We start from the raw sequence: 13,678 nt of genomic DNA, 5'->3' as shown, positions 1-13,678 counted from the left end.
TCGGCACACAGGGCAGCGTTATTTGATGCCAGAGAGCTGAAAGATGGAGCAGATCTGGCTTCGTTAAGTGCTCTAGCCTTAGCACATAACCCTGCATGCATTTTTTAAGCAGCGTAGCATTACATCTCCACACACGTTAGGCTGGGGCTACTTTTTTTTTAGTTAATTAGCAATGCTTTGTCCTACTGACCTTAGTCATCTGTTTGGATTGTTGTATGTTTGTACCAGTTATTCCCAATCAGTCCCTACACCAATCAGAGGTAATTGGGTCAAATTTCTCAATAGTAGTAATTTGCCGTTCATATTGTTTGCATTTTTTTTTTTTTAGCTTTTTATATAGTCACCTGACACACCTGTCAAACTACAATAGACACAGAACTTTATCTGTGCTGAAAGAATGATATAAAATACTACATACTGATTTGAAATAGGGACATTTTAAGCCTTCAATCACTTTCAAGGACAAAATACATAAAAGGGCCACTTTTTAGAATAAAAAATGGCCAAAAATATACATAAACCTCTGAGAGTTAAGCGGTAAAAAATGAATCTCTCCAACAATCTCTAGATCATGACTTTACAATTTGGCAGTCTGGGCCCAGATCACCATCTTTGTAATATTAATATTATTTTTTTTTTAAATTCCCTTTCTTGAGTTTTTTAGGGTCAACATGCACATGAGGGTAAAGATTTAATTTGCACATAACTGTATTGAACGAGTGCCATGGTTCGGCTCGCACGGCAGCGTTAACATAGCGCCAAGCCGCCTTTCTCAGACTCCGCGCTAAATTGGTTTCTAATGTGGTTATGGTGACCTACATTCTTCTTTCCACCCTCTCTCCCTCTCTCTTTCTGTCCTTTTTTCTGTCTCTCTATCCGTCTTTCTAAGATCCTCGTCCGCCTGCTGTTTATCCTCTCAGACCATATCGCTCCCAGAACGGCTTTACTAGCACTTTCTATGTCGTGACCTCTCTGTCCATGGCAGCCGATGAAGAGATTACTTGTTTTCTGTAAACAGCGGGGAATTGTGGGAAGGTGCCGAGGCGTTTCGCATGAGCAGGCCGGCGTGTAGCATTAAAAGATGCTCAATTTGAGCTTGTTTGCACTGAGTAAATTGCTCAACACAGCTCACGCTGCATCTGATATTGAGTGCGGCACTAATTACTACAAGCAAATGCGAACTTTAGATATTGTAACAGACAACAGACTTTAATCACACATTATGTACAATTCCATTTTTCTCTTTTTTTTTTTTGGTGATGACTGGATGTTGACCTTGTCGACTGTAGAAACAAGAGGGAATTGTGGGAAGGCGCTGATGCATAAGAGCTGCTCAATTTCACTTCATGTTGAGCATTCTACAATCTGAGTGTTGAACATTCATTACTGACATATTTAGTGCACTTTTTTTTTTTTTAAATTTACAATGCGTCCACATTTAAACACACTTATTATATGAAACATGTCTCTATGATAACCTTTTAATAGTTACTACAGCAGCATGAGCTGTGTCAGCTGTCTTGGGAGTTATAAATTCTCCCATTGTCAAGTAAATCTAGGCTACCTCTTTGAAATGCACTTAATTCTCGAGCTAGCACAGTTATTTATGATTTGCCCACATTCTTGAGCTAAAAACTCAGATAATTCACAGAGAGGATGTGTATGTATCAGTACCAGATGTTGCAGTAACAATATGTGGAAAAGCATCAATCAAATAAGAATATCAGCATTTAAGGGTGTTTTTGTTATGCACGGGATGCAGTGTCGACATTTTGGGTAATTTTAGACTACACGTTTATTACAAGGAATTAATCCAAAATGGAGAAATAATAGAGATCCCAAAATATTATATGTTGGATACAAGCCCATGGTTAAAACCCCTGTAATCTAGTTTCATTAATTCTCTCATCTTTCATAAAGGCATTGTTTAAAATCATAAAAAGTCATCAAGTCATGAGCAATGGTGGCTAAGTGGTTAAGGTTTTATGCTAGTGACTGGTGAGTCTCAAGTCTCAGGGCTGCCAGAGAGCCAAATGTTAGGCTCTAAAGGATGACCGTGAGCTTCCCAGCTCTATATTTCTGGATATATTTGTTTTGTTTGTTTTGTCAGAATCCCCAAAAAACCCTCATCCAAACCATGTAGAACACTGATGGAGACCCATCCAAATGTCACAGAACCCTAGAAAACCCAGTTGGTTCATGCAAAACCTATAAAGAACCTGACCAAATCTCACCTAAATTACAAAGAATGTAACCAAATCTAGCAGAAACGTGAGAGAACCCATCTAAATTAGAGACAACACAGCCAAATCTCACAGAATTTTGGAAGGTTCCTGTTGTGTAATTTCTCCTGAATCCTGAACTCACTTGTGTATATAATCTTAATTGTTTTCATAGTTAATGGTTCTGTCATGCTTTTCAGGTATGAATGCCCAACTGGCCTACAGCATTGCATCAGGAGACACTCAGGCCCAATTCACCATCACTAACTCTGGTGTCCTTCAAACTCGGAAACTTCTAGATCGGGAGACTCAGTCCTTCTACAACCTTGTTATCACTGTCAATGACCTGGCTCCGCCTCCTGCCCTCCGCTTTACCAGTACTGCCCAGGTGTCAATCATTCTACTGGATGTCAACGACTGCTCGCCCACGTTCATTTCACAGAAGATGGCTTACATCCAGGAGAATACAGCAGTGGATACAGTGGTTTTTACAGCACATGCGATGGATCCAGATAGTGGGCCCAATAGCTATGTGGAATATTCACTTGGCGGCACATACGGAAGCAAATTTAGCATTGGAAATATTGACGGTAATGTAAAGTTGATTGGCGAACTTGATCGTGAAGAGATGGCCAATTACACACTGACTGTTATCGCCAAAGACAAAGGGCAGCCACCACTGTCTTCCATGATGGAGGTTACCATGGTGGTGTTGGATGTAAATGATAATACACCAAGCTTCTCCCAGAACATCTATGATATTGAGATCGAGGAAAACACACTCACTGGTACTGACATCCTTCAGGTGTTTGCTAGCGATGCTGACGAAGGGACCAATGGACAAATCCGGTTCTCCATTGCCGCAGGCAGTGGAAACTCTGATTTCCGTATTGATTCAGTGACGGGTGCGATCTCTGTTGCTAAGCTGCTGGATCGGGAAACTCGGTCTTCATATTCACTGGTGGTTCAGGCTTCAGATCGGGGGAGTAGCCCTCGAGTTGATCGGGCTACGGTAAACATTGTGCTGCTGGATGTTAATGACTGTGCACCTATATTCGAGCTCTCACCATACACCATCAACGTCCTGGAGAACCTGGGAAACCTTCCCAAGAACATCTTACAGGCAAGTGCAGAAAATCTAAATCTCACAGAACCAAACAAAATTATATGTGCATCAGGTAGAATCCCATTCAAATAAAGTAGAGCACACAGGGAACTAAGATAGGACTTTTCAAAATCTCAAAGAACCCCAAGCACATAACCCAAATCACAATGGAGGTTATTGGAACCCTACCAGGAATCCATCCCAATCACACAACCCTTAGAGAGGAATCCTACAAGGAACCAATCCAAATCTCACTACCCATACAGAGGATCCCAGACAGGAGCCCATCCACATCACATATAATCAAATCACATAACCCAACACATAACCCAAGAACCCAACCAGGAACGCTACCCATAGAGAGGATCCCAGTCAGGAACCTATCCAAATCACACAAAAAGTCATTGAAGTCACTCCAGGCCAAATATCAATTCAAATAACACACAATCCAGCCAGGAACCCATCCAAAGTCACACAGCATCTGGACAGAACCTCTGCAGATCAGAATCCCACTAAAATGGCAAAGAATTCAGACAGAACCATCCAAACCCTTACAAATATTCTTAAAACAATATTATTGCTGATATCTATTCAAGAATACATGGTTTAAAATGGAGAGAAAATTATTTCATAGCTCTTTAGCTCTTTTCCAACAAGCACCTGGTGTCTTCCTCTCTTTTGCAGGTTGTTGCTCGTGATGATGATTATGGTCTGAACGGGCAGACGAGTTACACTCTGACTGGAGGGAACGATGACAGCTCGTTCAGCCTGACGTCTAGCGGGCAACTCAGACTGGAAAAAACGCTCGATCGAGAGATCCAGGACCGTTACGAACTCATCGTCATTGCCATTGACTCAGGTGAGGCTACTGGCTTACCTTGATGTGTAGTATCGCCTGTAGGTTGAGTTACAGCATAAGATAAGATGTGGGAACTGATTTATTGTACTGTATTAGTTGGGAGTTGCCATGCTAAGAGTTGAAGAAAGTACGAGTGTTTGTTTTTATGCATGCATGAAAGCATGTGCATGTGTGTATGTGTGTGTGTGTCGGGAGGGCAAATGTGAGGTTTAGGTTGTTATTGCTTGGAGGTCTGTAGATGAGTGTGTGTTTAGATCACAGTCTATTCTAGTTAAGTGCAGCTCTCCTGCAGCCAAACCACCGTGGCCTGTGGGTGGCTCCGCCCACATTCCAGCCAGGTCATATGACCCACGTTAATGATGGGTATGTTTTTTTTTTTTTACTGCTTCAGCATGCAATGAGAAATACAACGCTGTATGTACAGCTGAGAAAAATGTCTGTTTTCTAAAGTAGAATCTCCTGAATGTCAGGAACAAATTTTGTCCTGGCTTCTCAAAATCAACTGATCTTGGATCGAGGATGAAGACAGAATGTAGCTTTAGGTGAACGTAAGATTAACATATAGAAAGTAGATGATTAAAAAGTTTGTAAGCAAATGAAATAGGCTTCAATGACAAATCATCTAGAAATAGACAAGCTAGTAAATCTGGAAAGTAGATTTTCTAAGGGTCTAAAAATGTATTCATAAAACCACGTATTTATTCATTCATTCGTCAGAAATATGGTGACGCAAAAAGTTGAACAAACCTTTGCCAAGTGCATGTGAAAATCAAGGACCGAGAACACAGAGCCAACACTAAGTTAATGAGTGTTTGCATGCATCCACCATTCATTTTCTCTTTTTTTTTTGTTTGTAGGTCCAAATACCCAGAACACATGGCATTTCTGCAGTGCTAAAACTGTTCTTTGGCTCTGTTTTTTCCTCACGGCTCAGTTTAGCAGTTCGCAGCTACAAAAAACTGCTACCCACAACCCAAAATACACGGCATGTTTGATTCACTTCCTGCAGTTTGCTCGATCCAGAGTTGAATCGCTTTCAATCGAACCATACTAGAGTTCACTTGGAAGTGGTGTGTGACCGCTTTGCTTGGTTATTTTGGTCAGCACCCGGGTGCAACTGCTGTGTTCTCACCTGCCCAAATGAACCGCACCAGAGGAGAAAACATCTAAAACAAAATCGACAATGCAATGAGCTATGCCTTCAAGACTTAAATAGATGAAGTAAAAAAGAAAATTAATATAGAATGTAGTAAATAAATTAGACTTCAAGGACAAAACCTAGAAAAGATATGCTCAAGGTCTAAGTAGAGTATTTGATAGCAGTCTAGAAAGTCAGAGTCAGAGGTAAAGCTTTAACTTAGCTCTTCTAATATGATAACCTGCAAGAGAGAGGAAAATAAATAAAAAATAAAGTGATAACTAGTGACATTAAACTATAAATGGATATAAAAGCTTAAGCTTTAGAAAAGGGCTATAGTATGACAGGAATAAAACACTTCAGGATTTGCTGTTGCTGGAAAATAATCAAATTCGGGTTGGTAACAGTAACTCCACTTTCCATCGGGCCGCATCACATCGCCTCATTGTGTTTTTGTCCTTATATAAGATTGCTAACACATTAACAAACATGCCAGCCTCGTGCACTATGATTGGCTTGTAGTTCTTATTTCCACTGAATGGACAATTGAGAGTAAATTGCCAGAATATGGGTGGGGAAAAATAATGCATCTTCAATGCTCTTCGAGTTGCACTGTTTTGCTCCATTTGCATTGAATGACTTCTTGAATGTCCAATAGGCAGACTGCAATCCAGTAAGCCTTGTCTTATTTTCTTTGGCGCACAGTAGCTGTTTTGTTCTCATAAACCCGCAATCGCCGGTCCGGAGAATAAATATTTATTGCAGTTAAATCATAACTGACGATGCGTGTATTTGTTCGAAGTGATTTCGCTGACTGGCAGAAAGACGAAACGGAAAAAAAAACACCACGTACAAAAATAGTCAAAAGCAGCTATTGTGTCCTAATAGGGAGGAGAATATCGGAAACCTCTAATGGCTTCCCGGCTGGAACGGTGCAGGATATTTAGCTGAGATATTTGCGGTGTTTTGAAGAAAGGAGTCGGTCGTTCCTTTTTTGGACGGGGAGAGCAGCTAGTCTCGTCCGTCAGGACGGCTGAATCTTTGCTCTGAAAAAAAATTAGTCCGGATTTGGAGTTTTAGAGACTGGATTCGTCATTATTATAGAAACAGATGATGATGAATGACTGAGCCTCACTCAGTGTGACCGTCGTTCACTCCATCCGTCTATCTGTCAGAGCGCTGCTGCATGGGACTGAAGCTGCACTTACAGGAGTGGAAAGAGAAGGAACGTGCCAGCTCTCGACAGCTCAAGGAGAGAGAGACAGAGAGAGAGAGAGACAGGAAAGAGAGAGAGATACAGGAAAGAGTGATACAGAAGAGAGATAGAGACAGATATAAGGAGACAGGAAGAGACAGGCGATAGAGAGAGTTAGGTTGAGAGGTGAGAGATAAGTCAGGAGGAAGCAAAAGAGGTAGCGTGTGTGTATATAAGAGAGGGAGTGAGACAGAAATAGAAAGACAGGAGCAGAAAGAAACAGTGACAGAAAGGGAGTGGGGAAAAAAGGAGTTGAACAAAGTGATAGGCTGAAAGAGAGAGAAAGTAAAAATGAAGGAAGGTGAAAGAAAGGAACCAAAAGAGGGAGCGTGAAGGAGTGTGAGAGAGAAGAAAAGAGAACGATAGTGAGGGGTTTTGGCTGCACTCGTCATTAGATGATGGGTTCTGCACTCGTGGCAGCAGGATGCTGTTTCACAGTCACTGAGCGAGTTCACTGAAAGGAACAGGCGAAGTGAAATAAAGATCGAAAAGAGGAGAGAAATACAGCTACAGATGGAAAATGAGAGCGGGAGTGAGTGAGGAAAGGAGATACACTACTGGTCCAAGTGGAATAACTTAAGCCCACACGGGGGACATTGAAAAAGTGGACACTCACAGCAGCCGGCTGTAGGGTTGATCCAACCTTATGTGTTGAGAGAAGTTCATAGCCGCCGGGTTAGCATGGCTGAATCATCACACACTCACTTCAAGAGATATTATAAGGCTCCGTAATATTTGTACGTAAACAGTTCATTAAATAAAGCGATACCAATCTATAACCGTGTTAAAATATTATGTACATTCTGTACTAGGGGTTGCACAACTATTAATTTTTACTAACTAGTAACTTAACTAGTAGTTGACCAAAAAAAAAAGTGGTTGACTAGTCGTCTTTAGTTACAGCAAATAATTAAAGCAAATGCCCTAGTTAAAGTAAAAACTGATTCAGGATATCACACTTTCTAGGTTAGGTGTAGCAAAGAACGTGTCAAACCACACTTCAAATACCAGCCATACACAGGCTATAAATCACATTTCACACCAGCTTTTCTTCAGGCAACACTGGAAACAACCTGGCAGCAGATGTGGCTCAGTTGAAAACACTGATTCTGGAACTGAATAAGCGCAGCATGGAAGCTCATGTCCATCAAAAACTCAATGAGTGGTCTTGCATGCATGGAGGACACGATGTCTACAGCAGCTTCTGGGAGGTTTTTGTATCATGTTCAACTCCAGTTCTAGTAGTGTCTGAAAAACAAATCTGAATCAGCGTCTAAACTAGCTGTGCTTGCCAGAGGCTGGCTCTAAACTAGCGCGGTGGGATTGCATAGTGACGCCGATTGCAGAATTAACTTAATAATATTTTTATACTAACAAAGTACTTTTAGTCTGCTTTCTTTACCCCCTGTCTCCACTGTATTAGTCGACTAGTCTGCACAACCCCTAATATATACATGCATCATATACAGTACATATGATACCACATCCAGGAACAGTATATAATCCTGAGGGATTTTAACCACCACCTATTCCCTGAGGCAGAAAGTGATTCAGCTTCAAGATGGCCGCTAGAGTTGGTTTTCAGCTTTGTGTCCTTTTGTTCATTTTTTATAGACAGCAGTGTGTCATACAGCATCAGAAACCACACAAGCAAGCCTGTTTGAAATATTAAACAACTCCACACAGTTTGAGGCGAGTGTCTGATGATTTACATATGCAGTTTGCACAATGTTAAACTGATAGTCTTAAGCTTCCATTGCTTTTTAGCATGTTAGTAAATCGGTCTCATAGTTGCAGAGCAAAAGTAAATAAGCAAACTTCAGACGCCAGACACTTTGGCTAATCAACTGCATTTTTGGGGGCAGGGTTAACTTTGTACAGTATGTATATTTCATGACGCGTGGATGCATCTTCACATGCCTGGTTCGTGGTATTGCACTTTTGTGTGTAAGTTAAATGGGTAGTCATTAAAGAAGAGCTTTAAGAGCTGAAAAATGGAGTGATTGAGTGGAAGAGTAAAGAAGAGAGAAGGTATGGGAACGGATTTCGTGATGTAGGAATGAAAAGAGTGGTTTAAGAACCGTGTTTGTTCACGATTATTAAAGAGACAGCACCTTGCCAATGTGTGCCCATAAAATACACACACGCACACACACACACACACACACACACACACACACACACACACACACACACAAAGAGCCCCTGTAGCAGCACAGTGTTTGCGGAGTGTCTTTTCAGTGTTAAGAAGCATTTAGCAGATAAAAGATGTTAATGGCTCCTTCATTTAGTTCCTGTGTGCTCTATAAAGCTGAATGCAGACTGAATACAGCTGACTGTAATGAGTGTCAGGAAGCAGAGCGCCCCCTCTGGACACACGTTCATCTGTGGTCTAACTTTCCAGACCTCTTCAGAGAGAGTTAAAATATTAGAAATGCACTAGGATTAGCAAGAACTGCTTTTATTCCGTCAATATAATTAAATAAATAAGTAACACAAAAGGTACTTCATGTATCATAGTGTGGTTGGTTGCACGCGACAGTACCATAGGTGGAGGAGGTGATGGTCTTGTGGTTTTCTTCTGAGTTCTTCAGTTTTTTTCCCACAAACAGAATCCCCCACCCCCCCCCCCCCCCCCCAACCCCCCACACCCCCACCAGAATGCATGCTGGAAGGTGGATGTGTGTGCATGGTGTCCTGAATCCCATCCAGGATATATTCTTGCCTCACTTCCCCACGATGCACCACAAGCCTGAACGAAGATGAAGGAATTTATTATTCATCATTATTCCCCATTCCCAATTATTCATTTATTATTTATCATCATTATTCCCCATTCCGTCTCACCGTTCACTTAATTATGGTTTGTGTGTGTGTGTGTGTGTGTGTGTGTGTGTATTCTTCAGATGAAGCGTAAATAAGCCGTGGGTGTTAATGGCATTTTTGCCCGTGTGGCAAGCCGTTGCCTTGGTACACAGAGGATCCAAGGCAGCGGTTACACACAGCTGAATGGATGGAAATACACACACACACACACACACACACACACACACACACACACACACACACACACACACAAGCTCAGGTTTGAAGCTGGAGCTATGAGACATCAACGCTACCCGCTGTCCAAGACGCCGCCCACAAAGATAGATAAATAAATAAATAAATTGAAATAGAAATATAGTGCAATGTAAAACTTGGACATGTATCATTATCATTAGTCTTTCTTTTCTTGTTTTTGAGCTCGGTGTGCCACTTAGCATGAAACACAGGTTGTAACTGCACAATATAATAGTCTAGCAACCGGCAAGCTACCTTAACACAACGTTGTGCTACTTAGCTGTTAACGTTCAACCGTAAACCCCTTCAGCAGTAGTACTGACATTGCGTCTAAGTAGTAAATCAAGCTCATTAGCAAGCTGGATGCAGGCACATTAGGTAAATTGTTGTGATGTCAGATCAGACGCTTGATGAAATTTAACTTAAGCCCCGCCCACAGACCCAGGGATGACTGTCAAAATGGGGACATGTGGAAGAGGATTAAACCGAGCCATATGTTTGTGCTAGATGTTTTGCAACTGAAGGATTACACACAGAAGTGTGTGTGTGTGTGTGTGTGTTGCTGAAATGTTTACCTGAGTTAGCGTGAACTGAACAGATGGAGAGTTCCATTCATTTATTATAGACCTGGTATATAATTGGATTCCATGTGAGGACTAATCTCACACACTCACATGACCTTTCTCTATGGCTAATGGTTACAGGCTAACCTCTAATGAATCGATTCAATTAAATTATACTAAATAGTTTAAAATGTCATTCCTCAGATTTGTCTGCTAAGTTCTTCCAACTTTCTCATGTGGTGAACAGAATTATGGGTTGGCTGCATTCAGAATGGGACAGCATCAGTGACGATCGTGACATTCACGATGAAAATATGGTGTGTACAGAATATGGCAATTTATTCCACAGCGCTGTTGGAGTCTCTATTCTGTTTGGTCAGAAGAGATTGATTCATTTTCTATAACAGCGGCTCCGACAGTAGTTTCAGCTACAAGGCAAATCACAGGTTTATATTAAAGGTATTATGTTTTTGTTTACTGACTTTACTACTGACTGTGCTATTGGTATTAGTTGATTCTGAACCATTTCTGAATAACTAGTTTCCAAAATCCATATCTAAGCTAGATATTGACTTGATCCCATAAAGGATTCATTGGATTCGTCCTCTTCTGTAACACAACCTCATAGCTTATATAGCTAGCTCACCAGCCACTAATGCTCACTATTTAATACTTTTAGTGCATATCCACTTCAAATGTACACACATAATGTCTTTTGACTTGGTACTTTGCAATTACAGTTTTGAGACGTCTATGGTAAGAAGCAGTTAGGTTTTTTTGCAGCAATGTGGTTCAGCTTTGACCCATTCCTCTTGGGAAATCATTTTCAGTTGCTCTTTGATGGACTTGCAATTTTAAAACCCTCTATAAATTTTCAATGGGATTCAAGTCAGGAGATTGGCTAGGCCATACAAGGCCTTCTTGAGTTGTTCTGGCTGTAGATTTGGGGTCGTTGTCTTGCTGAAGCGTCCATCTTGTCATCAGATTCAGCTTCATTGCTTATTGTTCTCTGTGTAACTGTTGTTCCTGCTGCTTTCAGGTCGTCCTGCAACTCCTTTCAAATGACTGCTGGTTTGTATCATTAGTCGGAGTGCGTGTTGTGAAATCTTGAGTGGCGCATCTGTTAGCATCTGTTAGAAGTTGTGCTTCCATGAACTTTTCCATCTGCATATTCTAAGACAATAGTACTGACAGGGATAGTAGTTTTTCCATTCCAGTTTTGTGAAATAATGTTGTGCTTGAGAACTTTAGGGAGCTCCTTCACCTTCAGCATGATTGCTACTTCGTGCATTATGTGTGTAAAGACTTGATGTGTGTAAACTAGAAGTGGATACATGCATGGGAATTATAGTAAAGAACAAAAAAGTGTCCAAATACTTATTTCCCCTCGCTGTATATTATTCAAAGAAAAGTATTTTTTGTAAAGTTGTGTTGAGCATCAGAAAAATAGCTGCTGCCTGTTTGTGATCCATCATCAGCAAGGCCAATAAACAAGCGAATAATAGTGAACAAACAAATGTCATGTAGCAATTGTGCTAAAATCTAGGACATATGATGACCCTTTAGCGTGTACCAAACATAATGTCTGCCAAGATTCCTTTTCGGATAAAATGTGGCAGAATGAAACAAGAATCTTCGGAGGATGGTATAAATTTTAAACTTGAATTAAGGGCTGTAATGTGATCAGTATTTGGCATCTGTGTGGATGATAACACACACACACACACACACACACACACACACCACACGCACGCACGCTGCTTGAAGTGTTGAAGTGATTTGTTGGCTAAACATTTGCTATTAAACCCTTCTGCTGTTATAGTTTACACCCATCAGTACTGAAGTAAACATATGCAAAACACACACACACACACACACACACACACACACACACACACACAGGGTCTGGGTTTCCTGAGCTTTCTAGCCTAATGTGATTGGTGATTCAAGGTCAATGGTCAGACACAGTGTGTACTTATATATATTTATGTATGTGTGTGTGTGTGTGTGCGCGCATGTATGATTGTGTTATCCTGGATTAGCCTGTGAACGAGGCCGGTCACTCAGAACCATGTGTAAATGTAAAGGTTATTCAAGTCCATTTTGTGTTACCTCAAACACCTGAGTCTCTCTCCTGCTCATAAACAGGAAATGACATCACTTACTATTGGAAGTGAGCCAATAGAATCCAGGAATAAAACAAAAGCAGCTTCCTCAAGTCACTGTGTGTGTGAAACAATGGAGTAAAAACACAGTGTGGCTGCTACTGTGGTCACCATTACTTACACACACACACACACACACACACACCCACACACACACACACACACAATGAGTACAGAGAGAGAGAGAACAAAGAGAATCAAATGGGGACATATGGTGAGAGAGATGGAGATGGAAAACACCTTTCTGAACTTAATGTGGAAAACAAACAGAAAAGAAAACAGAAAACTGAGAGTACAACGGAAAGAGAGAAAGAAAGAAAGAAAGAAAGAAAGATTAAGAGAACAAAGCAGTGAAAAGCAAGAAAATACAGAAAAATGGACATAACAAGAAAGGAAGAAATGAATGGAAAAAAAGAAATAGATCATTGAAAAGAAGAAAAAGTGCACAAGAAAGAGAAAGGATGCATCATGAGCACGTGTGTGTGTCTCACATGTCTGAAAAGCTGACAGAGAGCTTTAATACACACACGTAAGCAAAACTGAACCAGAATCAGTCACATGACCATCTAATCTACCTGAAACCATGATTCACTGCATGTGTGTATGTGTGTGTGTGTGTGTGTCCGCTTAAGGAAAAGTTAGCGCATCCACATTTGACTATTCAACTTTTCTAGCACTTCATCACCTTCGTAATGTTTGTTAAATGTGTCTGTGTCTAGTTTCAAGAAAACTAAGACAAATAAACACAAAAATGAAAAAAGCAGTGACTCACTCTGTTTGGTTAGCCTTACAGTTAGCGCTAATTGTGCTCGGATTTGAAGTGTTTACTTTTGTTTATACTGTGTGTGTGTGTGTGTGTGTGTGTGTGTGTGTGTTCACTGTTTTATTCATACACACACTCAGAGAGATCTGAGATGTTCCCTCTGCGTGTTTAATCACGTTTCCTGGATGTAGACACACGTTCCCCAACATGCTCATGCTAATCTGGCAAAGTGCGAATCCCTTTGTCATCCAAATGAGGAGCAGAGCTGATTTAGCTTCACGCTTAAGGTTTATGAACTCGTTATTAATTACACTAATCCTCAGTAATCCTTCTGCGACCTGGAGCCTCAGCGTCTTCTCAAATCTCTATGGTCTCCCTTGATTTATCTTGCTTTTTTTTTTTTTTGCCTTTGTTGTGGTTTTGATTGTTTTTACCCTATGCATAGCTGTAACGCTAACAGCTTTCTTGATCCATGATAATAACCAAATCCCTTTCTTTCCAAATCTATCTATCCTCCTAATGAAGTTTTGAACATAGATTTTATTAGC

The 13,678-nt window shown here is 40.8% G+C and overlaps 1 protein-coding gene across 1 annotated transcript in view; it reads left to right on the top strand.

Moving 5' to 3' along the window:
* The window catches only part of LOC113528637 (protocadherin Fat 4), a 94,723-nt gene that overhangs the window by 57,121 nt on the left and 23,924 nt on the right, over nt 1-13,678 (top strand). The window contains exons 5-6 of the mRNA XM_026917292.3: nt 2,423-3,345; nt 4,012-4,186. Coding sequence (XP_026773093.3) covers nt 2,423-3,345; nt 4,012-4,186 — 1,098 coding nt within the window. The remainder of the gene's footprint in view (nt 1-2,422; nt 3,346-4,011; nt 4,187-13,678) is intronic.

This window comes from Pangasianodon hypophthalmus, chromosome 13 (genome assembly GCF_027358585.1).
Source record: "Pangasianodon hypophthalmus isolate fPanHyp1 chromosome 13, fPanHyp1.pri, whole genome shotgun sequence".
In the NCBI taxonomy this organism is placed as follows: domain Eukaryota; kingdom Metazoa; phylum Chordata; class Actinopteri; order Siluriformes; family Pangasiidae; genus Pangasianodon; species Pangasianodon hypophthalmus.
The sequence above is the reverse complement of the archived record's forward strand: the minus strand, read 5'-3'. Positions and strand labels throughout refer to the sequence as shown.